At 39.8% G+C, this 11,391-nt stretch overlaps 1 protein-coding gene and 1 long non-coding RNA gene across 2 annotated transcripts; one reads left to right on the top strand and one right to left on the bottom strand.

Moving 5' to 3' along the window:
* The first annotated feature begins 386 nt into the window (after positions 1–386).
* Positions 387–10,471, top strand: LOC135234742 (leukocyte surface antigen CD53-like). Its single transcript, XM_064299634.1, has 8 exons — positions 387–578; positions 3,268–3,352; positions 5,075–5,263; positions 6,022–6,096; positions 6,543–6,650; positions 8,102–8,203; positions 9,660–9,743; positions 9,876–10,471. Exons 2-8 carry the CDS (start codon positions 3,290–3,292, stop codon positions 9,942–9,944), a joined length of 690 nt encoding a protein of 229 aa, XP_064155704.1. The 5' UTR covers positions 387–578; positions 3,268–3,289; the 3' UTR covers positions 9,945–10,471.
* On the bottom strand, positions 6,877–7,636 carry LOC135234743 (uncharacterized). Its single transcript, XR_010324189.1, has 2 exons — positions 7,424–7,636; positions 6,877–7,050 (listed from the first exon to the last, which is right to left on the bottom strand). It is a non-coding gene; the product is annotated as an uncharacterized LOC135234743 (long non-coding RNA).
* Positions 10,472–11,391: the final 920 nt, after the last annotated feature.

The following is an 11,391-nucleotide window of genomic DNA, read 5'->3' as shown; positions in this document are numbered from 1 at the left end:
AGCCATTATAACTGTAAGCCAATATCTGCAATTTCAGATGATCTTCAACATCATAAAAATACAGTAACCTATTGTTTATAGTGTAGACAATGTCCATCTTGCATACTGTAAAGCACTCCAATATTTCTGCACTACTGTACAAGGGAAAGTTCCTGGTGATTCAGCTGCCACTTAACTTAATGAAAACAAGGTATTATTAATACGAACATTAATAACAGGTCCAGGTATAGCACTGTAGGGGCATGTTATTTAAATAATGTGCAGGGGATGGTGGGGCTTGTCTGACTGGTACAAAGAAGCTTGTGCACTTGTGTGTGTGTGTGTGTGTGTGTTTGGGAGGGGGTTATGACAGGAAGCCTCAGGCATATTAATAAACTCCACCCACCTCTCGCACACATCGTCAGCTTGTGCGCAGTGTTCCGCTGGAAAGCACCCTGCTAAAATCGCCACCAACTGTACTTTTCAACATCACTACCGGTAAGGACAGAGGAAGAAGAAAAAAAAAGACAATAAAAAACATCCTTTTTCAAGATTGTTGACGGATCCGAGCAAGAGAGAAAACTGATTTAGCTGATCAGGTAAGAGTGTGTTGTTTCTGACAGCTAAAAATTAGAGAAAAAGAAGAAAAGAACTTTAGCCCTGTTATTGTCAACCCTCTTCCTCTTCCTCCGTGAAAGAACAGAATTGCATCTCTTGTGCATCCAGTTTGCTTATTTTCAGCTTAAAGGGAATATATTTGTTGTCCTTAAACCATGTCAGTGCTCTGTATTCTTTATAGCAACTACAGTAGGACATACTGCACAAACAATTCGAGAACAGCCACCGTTGTATGTTCTGAATGTCTCAAACTCTTCAAGTTGCAATTATAGGTTTCATTCCAATAATAATGATATGTAATGGGAAGTAAAGATTTATTTAATTGCTTTGATTAATCCGCTAAAGACCTTACCATATAACAAGGTTAAATGAATGAAGTCATTCCCCAGGTAGGTTCACAGCGATAGCAATATAATGTAGTTTCAAAACACAACACAAACACTAAACTTGCCACTTTAGTGCCGTAAATTTTGTTTAGTTTTACTTACAGGTTTACAATGAAGCACAACTTATCATAACTATGATATGAGAACTGTCTGAGAAAAGTGTTTTAAAAGGAAGATTTCATATTTTGAAGGGATATTTATGAAGCAGAAACCTAAACTAGGCATTTATTTGCTGTTCAGCTCCCACTGATCCATCCGTACGAGTTAAAGGTGTGTCATATTAACCTGACAAGGGGTCCCTCATTTTTTGAAAAACAATTCATTATTTTTCCATTTTTATCTTTACTTGTACAATACATGTGTAGGCAATAGTTTGTTTGTAATATAAGCAAAAGTTATGGTTTCTAGCTGTAAAAGACATGGACGTGTTTTCTGCTCGCCTAGCATGTTATGGTAACAGCGGCGCTTAAAATGGCGTCTCACTGAGATCCGGCATGGGCTGTGGGAAGAGCCGCCCTCACAGACCGTAAAATGCTCTTTTACACCCCCGGGCCAGATGCCTACCACAGGAAACATTCTGTGTTTGTGATTACATGTGCCTCTCTGTAGTAGGAAACATGCTGTGTTTGTGATTATGTGTGTCTCTCTGTAGTAGGAAACATGCTGTGTTTGTGATTATGTGTGTCTCTCTGTAGTAGGAAACATTCTGTGTTTGTGATTATGTGTGTCTCTCTGTAGTAGGAAACACGCTGTGTTTGTGATTATGTGTGCCTCTCTGCAGTAGGAAATATGCTATGTTCGTGATTATGTGTGTCTCTCTGCAGTAGGAAACACGCTGTGTTTGTGATTGTGTGTCTCTCTGCAGTAGAAAACATGTTGTGTTTGTGATTAGGTGTGCCTCTACAGCAGGAAACATGCTGTGTTTGTGATTATGTGTGCCTCTGCAGTAGGAAATGTGCTGTGTTCGTGATTATGTGTGTCTCTCTGCAGCAGGAAACACGCTGTGTTTGTGATTATGTGTGTCTCTCTGTAGTAGGAAACACACTGTGTTTGTGATTATATGTGTCTCTCTGCCATAGAAAAAATGCTGTGTTTGTGATTATGTGTGCCTCTGCAGCAGGAAACACGCAGTGTTTGTGATTATGTGTGCCTCTCTGCAGTAGGAAACATGCTGTGTTTGTGTTTATAAATATAATATAAGCCAGACCTTTTCAAAGTGTTACCCACTTCTAGTTTAAGTGCCACAGGATGGAAAGGAGGCCAGCTAAAAACACACAACCAAGGTACCACCACCAAAATAAAAATCGAAAAACTCAGAAACCAACCGCAACACCACAACTTTTTCGTGTCGCTATTTTGAATACCTTACCCAGCATGGGTTGAGGATGTTTGCTCTGATTGGGTGATGCCAAGTTAAGGTGTAGGAGAGAAGGGAAGGGGGGTCAGACTCATCTATGACAAGGACGGGCCTACATAAAGATTGCATTCAAACTTAAAGGGAAATGTTCAGCATGTAGCCATGCAGGGTCTCCAACCCCCGATATGGTGTCCTGTGTCTTTTGGTTTATCTATTCTGAGACAAACTTTGCAGGTGAGACCCATAGATTGTCTGCCTAGATTATCAGAGGATTTGAAATTGCCCCAATCACATTTTCTTTGATGCTTGCGGCAGGGAGGGCAGGCCACATTTTTAGAATCAAAATAATATTGCATGAAATTCAGTTTCCCTCTGTAAAACCATAATCTAAGCACAACATATCTGACAGACTCATAGACCAGGATCACCAGGCGTTGAGTATCTTTCTTCTCTGGCGATTTTCTGGCAGGCCTTTACTGCAGCTCTTTCTTCAGCTCCAGTTTGTTTGGGGGCTAGCTGCCTTGCCTTAGGTTTTCTCCCCCCCCCATCACAATTTCCCACATTGCAACCTGACGGAAAATCACTTAGTGGCCCAGGGGCTGATAGGGCTGCAGAAAACCTAGAATGGTTCCTGAGGGGGACTCATGCCTCCCTCCCCCACCCCCCACCGCCCCCCCCCCAACCCCCCCCCCTCTCGTCTCCTGCACCCCTGACCTGGGGGGTACTAGCAGTGTCTGCTTGTTCTCATTTTTGGATGGGGGACAGTTTCGAAAAAACATTTCCCATGTTTCCCACAAGTCTACTTCTTCTTTATTTATTTGTTGATGTGTGCAAATCCGAAATTTACAGGCTGTACGTGCTGAAGTGTGTAAAATGCTGCAAAGCCATCGCATTTCACACGCTTGTTTAACGAGCGCTGTTCTGCAGAGGGAAGAGCCACTGCAGGAAGATGTCTCAGAGTTGTCTGAACTGTCTGAAGTACACAATGTGTGCTGTGAACCTCGTATGCTGGGTGAGTCACCTGCGGACATCACAACTTGCTCTTGCTCTTATTAGGCTAATGAGAGGAAGACAGGTACACACTCAAAGACCTTGATCAATCAATTTATTCGCTCAGTAAGCCAATGTAAAACGCTGCATACTTGCCGCTTCCATAAACGGTTTCCAATGACTGTTTCTATAAATGGGGAAAACAATACAATTTCTTTTAGAAGCAAAGTAAAATATATGCGAGCCAGAGAGCTAGTTGACGTAGGGGTTGTGGTCCTTCTCTAATATTCATAAGTTTGTTTTTCCTAAACAACACATTATACAGTCTCCCACAAGCATTTATGTAGGAAGCTAACTGTGACATAGACTCCAAAACCAACCAATCCCAACCAAAGAAAATCAGGTGAATAAGCATGTGTCAGATTGGAGACAAATATTCACTGTCTGAGTGGCCAGTCAGCTGTCTAGGTTAGCATGCTTGCTAATGGAATTTTATCCATCCTTTATTTCCACACTCAACACACCGATGACATTACATAAATAAAAAACAAAGGAACAATTTTTAAAAAATTAAAAATCATATGGAAAATCTGGCACAAACAAGGAAACATTTCCCACTCCGTCATCGTATTCCATGTTCAAAGAATAGCTCACCTTCCTCCACTGAACATAGAGCCTCCTTATAACACCACACACTCTGAAACACCCTCATGCTCTTCTTTGCTTTGTAATACCAATCCTCCACCATCACTCTATCTCTAATCAGACCCCAAACTTCAACAACCACGTCTTGTCAATCCCTCCACCAGTCATATTTGTCTAGCTTGTATAAGCTGCCATTTTCACCTGCCCTCAATGAGCTGGCACTTAACTTTCTTCTAGCTAATTAAATTTAGTCTGATAATGAACTCAAACCATGCATTCATTTTGAACAGATTTTGAATTATGAGGGAGCCCCCAAAAGAGACTGAAGGTTACTCTCAGAAAAGATGTGTTCCTCCCGGCACAGCTATGCTTTATTTTGCATTACTCAGCCTCAGCAGTGACTTATCCAGCAAGTTCATGCAGCTCATACAGTTACGGTAGCTATGCTACAGTCAGTAATAGTAAAGTAACAAGCAGGCATATAAATATATTCATGCAATGAGCCAATTTTCCCTCACTGCTGATTAATGCTTAAAAAACATTTTATGTTAATTACATTGTTAATGACACCATAAACTTCAGCCATCAATGGAAAATCCACTATCCATAACAACTTTTTTGCTTTTAAGATAAAAAGCCATTCAAAATCTCAATAGAACTACTATGACTATGAAAATGCTGTTTTAATTTCACAGGGTCTTTAATAATATCATATACAAATATATATACAGTGCTATAACAGGAAACCAAATGGATTTCAGCATTGTCCAATGAGCTAGAGGCTGATTCATTCTGTTTACCTAAATGTCAGGGAGACAGGTCAAGGTTAACATCAATGGATATTGTATGATTGCGTTTCTCTCACACCTGTTGGTACAGAATCCAAAACACAGGCAAGATTCTTAAATATGAGTTATTTTCAGTAACTATTTTCCAAAAAGTATAGTAGGTAAAAGAGAAGAGGAGATTGATGAATTATTAACTGTCTCCTGTTTATGTATAAAATTATCATAGGTAAATGATAAGATGTCTCTCGTTTTTGTGTGTAGTTATCACAGTTAAATGATGACATTTCTTGTTTCCTTGTTTTTAATGGCAGCTGTGTGGGGTTTCTGTCCTGGGTTTTGGGATTTATTTGATGACAAACTCCTCGTTCTCATCACTGATGCCCACCCTGGCATACCTGAATGTACCCAACTTCCTGGTCATCACGGGCACCATCGTCACCTGCATATCCTTTCTGGGATTCCTCGGTGCCCTCAAGGAGAATCGCTGTCTGCTCATCTCTGTGGGTGACACTAACATTACATTACATTACATTACAGGCATTTAGCAGACGCTCTTATCCAGAGCGACTTACACAACTTTTACATAGCATTTTACATTGTATCCATTTATACAGCTGGATATATACTGAAGCAACTCCACTGCAGTGCTGTTTCCTGATATAGGTTTTACTGTATCATGCTTGGTTGTTGCAGTGCTGTGTCCTGATGCAGGTTTTACTGCAGCATGCTTGGTTGTTGCAGTGCTGTGTCCTGATGCAGGTTTTACTGCAGCATGCTTGGTTGTTGCAGTGCTGTATCCTGATGCAGGTTTTACTGCAGCATGTTTGGTTGTTGCAGTGCTGTGTCCTGATGCAGGTTTCACTGCAGCATGTTTGGTTGTTGCAGTGCTGTATCCTGATGCAGGTTTTACGGTAGCATGTTTGGTTGTTGCAGTGCTGTGTCCTGATGCAGGTTTCACTGCAGCATGTTTGGTTGTTGCAGTGCTGTATCCTGATGCAGGTTTTACGGTAGCATGTTTGGTTGTTGCAGTGCTGTATCCTGATGCAGGTTTTACTGTATCATGCTTGGTTGTTGCAGTGCTGTATCCTGATGCAGATTTTACTGTAGCATGTTTGGTTGTTGCAGTGCTGTATCCTGATGCAGGTTTTACGGTAGCATGTTTGTCCATTGCAGTGCTGTATTCGGATGCAGGTTTTGTATGCTTGTTCATTGCAGTACTGTATCCTGATTCAGGTTTTTTCATGCCTGTCCATTGCAGTACTTTATTCTGCTGTTTATCCTGATGTTGGCAGAGCTGTCCATTGCCTGTACCCTGCTTGTATACGAGGAAAAGGTGAGAGAAAATGGAAATCACACTGGAGAGGGAGGGACTCTAAAGGGAAGAGAGGCTGAAACAGAGCAAAGGAGAGAGAGGGGCGAGAGAGACTGCAACAGAATTAAGGAGAGAGAGGGGGGAGAGAGACTACAACAGAATTAAGGAGAGAGAGGGGCGAGAGAGAAGCAAGAGAGATTGCAACAGAATGAAGAAGAGAGAGAGGCAAAAGAGAGGGACTATAACTCAATGAAGGAGAGAGAGAGGCAAGGGAGCTTCACAAGATGAAGCAGAGAGAGAGGCGATAGAGACTAAAACAGAATGAAGGAGAGAGAGGGGCGAGAGACACTATAACACAATGAAGGAGAGAGAGGGGCGAGAGAGACTATAACCCAATGAAGGAGAGAGAGGGCTTGTAGGTGAATTTAGCATAATGCTAACCGAGTTTTCTGTTTTTTGTGTGTCAGTATGAAAAGTTTATTGAGCAAGATCTAATGAACAGTCTGAACCAGACCAGGGACCAGAAACAGAAAAACCCAAAACACATAGACGACTGGGACACAATCCAGAGCCTGGTGAGTACTGCCTATCTGCAGAATGCATTTTAAAGCTTCATATTTATCAACCTGTCTGCTTTATGTTTATCAACCTGTCTGCTTTATGTTTATCAACCTGTCTGCTATATATTTATCAACCTGTCTGCTATATATTTATCAACCTGTCTGCTATATATTTATCAACCTGTCTGTTTTATATTTATCAACCTGTCTGCTTTATATTTATCAACCTGTCTGCTATATATTTATCAACCTGTCTGCTATATATTTATCAACCTGTCTGCTTTATATTTATCAACCTGTCTGCTATATATTTATCAACCTGTCTGCTATATATTTATCAACCTGTCTGCTTTATGTTTATCAACCTGTCTGCTATATATTTATCAACCTGTCTGCTATATGTTTATCAACCTGTCTGCTATATATTTATCAACCTGTCTGCTATATGTTTTTCAACCTGTCTGCTTTATGTTTATCAACCTGTCTGTCTTATATTTATCAACCTGTCTGCTTTATATTATCAACCTGTCTGCTATATGTTTTCAACCTGTCTGCTTTATGTCTATCAACCTGTCTGCTTATATTTATCAACCTGTCTGCTTATTATTATCAACCTGTCTGCTATTATTCCTGTTGCTATATGTTTTGTCAACTGTCTGCTATATATTTATCAACCTGTCTGCTATATGTTTTTCAACCTGTCTGCTTTATGTTTATCAACCTGTCTGTCTTATATTTATCAACCTGTCTGCTTTATATTAAAGCTTAATTTGTATCAACCTGTCTACTTTATTTTAAAGAAAGAAAGAAAGAAAGTGTTGTAAATGGTAAATGGACTGCATTTATATAGCACTTTTATCCAAAGCGCTTTACAATTGATGCCTCTCATTCGCCAGAGCAGTTAGGGGTTAGGTGTCTTGCTCAAGGACACTTCGACACGCCCAGGCCGGGGTTTGAACAGGCAACCCTCCGACTGCCAGACAATCGTTCTTACCTCCTGAGCCATGTCGCCCGTTGTATATTAAAGTTCCTGTGCACTTCATAATAAAGACCCTATCCAATCAGAATCATCATTTTAATAGTTATGTATGGTCATGTATATGTGAAGGAGATTTTAAATGAGTTTTTTTTATCCTGAAAGAAACAGCGTTCTTACACAGCCCCCTACAGGATGATTTGGCATTTCATATTTAAAGGGTGCCAATCAGAATTGGACCTGACCTCAGGAAGGAAATTTTATCAATATTCTGTTTACAAATTTGGAAAAATTAGCATACATCTTTATACTGGGGGTTAATTTAAACTTTAAATGCAATAAAAAGATATTTACACTTGGGTCATTCATGTATTGCACCAGTTCTGAGTGTATGACATGGTTTTCATTTCTCGGATTTTTAAATACAGTTTATGTGTTGAAATAGAGAGCAAACAAGCCCGTTTTAACAGTCATGTGATGCACCTTTCAGTTCCACTGCTGTGGGGTCTACAATATGTCTGACTGGAAGACCAATGTACCTGATTCATGTTGCGCTACCAACCCCTGCACACCTCAGAATTACTGGTTAGAGGTACAGTATGCTAAACTGTGATTACCATACACCATGATTACCATGCACTGGGATTACCATACACCATGATTACAATACACCTTTATTACCACACACCGTGATTACCATACACCATGATTACCACAGACCATGATTACCATGTACTGGGATTACCACACACCTTTATTACCCCACACCATGGTTACCATGTACTGGGATTACCACACACCTTTATTACCACACACCATGATTACCATACACCATGATTACCACACACCATGATTACCATGCACTGGGATTACCACACACCATGATTACCATACACCATGATTACCACACACCATGATTACCATACACCATGATTACCATGCACTGGGATTACTACACACCATTATTACCACACACCATGTTTACCATACACCATGATTACAATACACCTTTATTACTACACACCATTATTACCACACACCATGATTACCATACACCATGATTACCACACACCATGATTACCATGCACTGGGATTACCACACACCATGATTACCATACACCATGATTACCACACACCATGATTACCATACACCATGATTACCACACACCATGATTACCATGCACTGGGATTACCATACACCATGATTACCATACACCATGATTACCACACACCATGATTACAATACACCTTTATTACCATACACCATCATTACAATACACCATAATACCATACACCATCATTACCGTACACCTTTATTATCGTACACCATGATTGCCATACACCATGATTACCATACACCTTTATTACCATACACCATGATTACCATACACCATGATTACCATACACCATGATTACCATACACCATGATTACAATACACCATGATTACAATACACCATAAGTAGCTTCCATACATTATCTATGCCTGCTTATCCTGAGCAGGGTCACGGTGTGTGTACCTATGGGCAATTTAGAGTCTCCAATTAGCCTACCTACATGTTGTTGGACTGTGGGAGGAAACCGGACTACCCAGAGGAAACCCACACGGACACAGGGAGAATATGCAAACTCCACACAGAAAGGCCCCAAGCCGAGATTCAAACCCACAACCTTCTTGCTGTGAGGCGACAGTACTACCCACTGTTTGCTGAAAGCCCAAAAATGAGTTAAACTGTTGTTTACAATTTGCATATTATCGAGCATATACTTTTTAGAACTGCCGAGCTTATCAACTGTAGTTTTATAATCTGACCACTATTTTTACATATCTCTGATACATCCATGGCACACCATGTAATCAATACTTCAGTTTCTAAATAACAATAAAAATGATAAAATAATTAACACTTCAGTTTAAAAACAGGTTAATTGTTCCTTAAAGGTAAGCCATGTTGGCACATACACAGTCTGCCACAGAGGCTGAAGCTCAGGCTGAGTGAACACTGCACGCTGTGTGATGCAGGCTGCTCTCTGTTCTCCTCCCTCTCAGGGCTGCTATAAGAAGTTCAAGAACTGGTTCGATAATAACTTCTTGAGCGCAGGAGCAGGCATGATTGGCCTCTGCATCATTGAGGTACTGCCCCTGTCTTAGCAAGCATTCCACTGCCAAACCACAATAGCCCGTGGTGTGTAACTTCAGTAATGATTTCTGCAGGTTCTGTGCAGGTGTCTATGATACTGAATCTCTCTGTGGTTCTGTGGACAGGTCCTGGGCATGTGCTTTTCTATGACCCTGTTCTGCCACATCAGCCGGTCCGGACTGGGCTACAAGTAGGAGAACCTTCCCTCTCCACCTGTCCTACAGCTACACTGAAATCAAGGAATACCCGTGTGTGCTTTCAGTCAAATGAACTATAATCTGTAATCTATAATCTCATTAGACAGCAGTGTTAGATACTGGTTATTACTTGATAGAAGTGTTATATCCTGTTATGTCAATCATCCCAGCACTTTCATTTTATATCTGCTTTTAATAAATGTAATAATAAACTGATAATATAAACATTTGTATGATGATATAAATTACATTATGATGATGTAAAGTTATATTGCCGTGATTGGCCATAGAGTGTTTAACTTCAAGTGAACTTTTTTTATGTTGAAGCTGCAGCATATTTCCTTTACTCTATGAGCATGACTGCTTTGTGCCCATATATTCTGGAACGTTGGTTCACTTTGATCCTGTTCCCATGTTTTTATTCTTCTTGCTGATCTGGAATAGAAGCCTTATTTATTCAACTTTGAAAGCCCAACACTTGAATTAAACATTGAAATTAAAAAGGGCCACGCTTAAACAAATTACACCGCTTGTCACATTACAGAATTATTTACATTATTACATAACAAACCAGATCTGATGAAGTTTTCTTTGATGTAGCCATCTGTTAATTCCTCAGCTTCATACCCCTGTGATTCTCATCCATACCCCTGTGATTCTCATCCATACCCATGTGATTCTCATCCATACCCATGTGAATCATATCCATATCCCTGTGATTCTCATGCCATCACATCCATACCCCTGTGATTCTCATGCCATCACATCCATACCCCTGTGATTCTCATGCCATCACATCCATACCCCTGTGATTCTCATGTAATAAGCTTCATACTCTTGAGATTCCCATTATCTCATGTAATCAGCTTCATTTTGCACTAAAACAAGTTCTACTGAGTCAGTTAATCTGGTCATACAAAATAATACAATTTTGATGGCACTCGACTCACTGAAGTGGAACCTGTTGAGATAACTGAGTTACGAAAGTCAACATTTTATTTTTTGAGCGTAAGATCAAGCCCTGATATATCATAGTGTATATAATAGCACACATTATAATATACTGTTGATTTGTTTTCCAAACATAGTTATGTTTGCTGTAAGTAGATATTTAATTTTATTTAATATGAAAATAGTATATTTGAAGATCTGAAACATCTGAAATTATGCATTGGTGGTAAGAAGGACATACAATAAAAACAGATTTTGGGAAAGAAATTATAATTTGTCATCATTCACTGAGACATAATTAACTTGGTTTCTGTTTATTTTCTTTTATTAACAATAAAGCAAGTACGTTGCAAAAATATTTGTTGATTCCACTTAGTTATCTTGTTGTATTGACACAGTTCTCTAAATATAAAGTTTCGGTTTAGAGACAACCATGCAATTAATCGAATAAAGTGTTCATTTCAAATTGCATAGACTTCAAAAAATTATTTTT

The sequence above is a fragment of the Anguilla rostrata genome, chromosome 11, assembly GCF_018555375.3.
Source record: "Anguilla rostrata isolate EN2019 chromosome 11, ASM1855537v3, whole genome shotgun sequence".
Classification (NCBI taxonomy): domain Eukaryota; kingdom Metazoa; phylum Chordata; class Actinopteri; order Anguilliformes; family Anguillidae; genus Anguilla; species Anguilla rostrata.
This window is presented reverse-complemented; position numbering and strand designations above follow the sequence as displayed.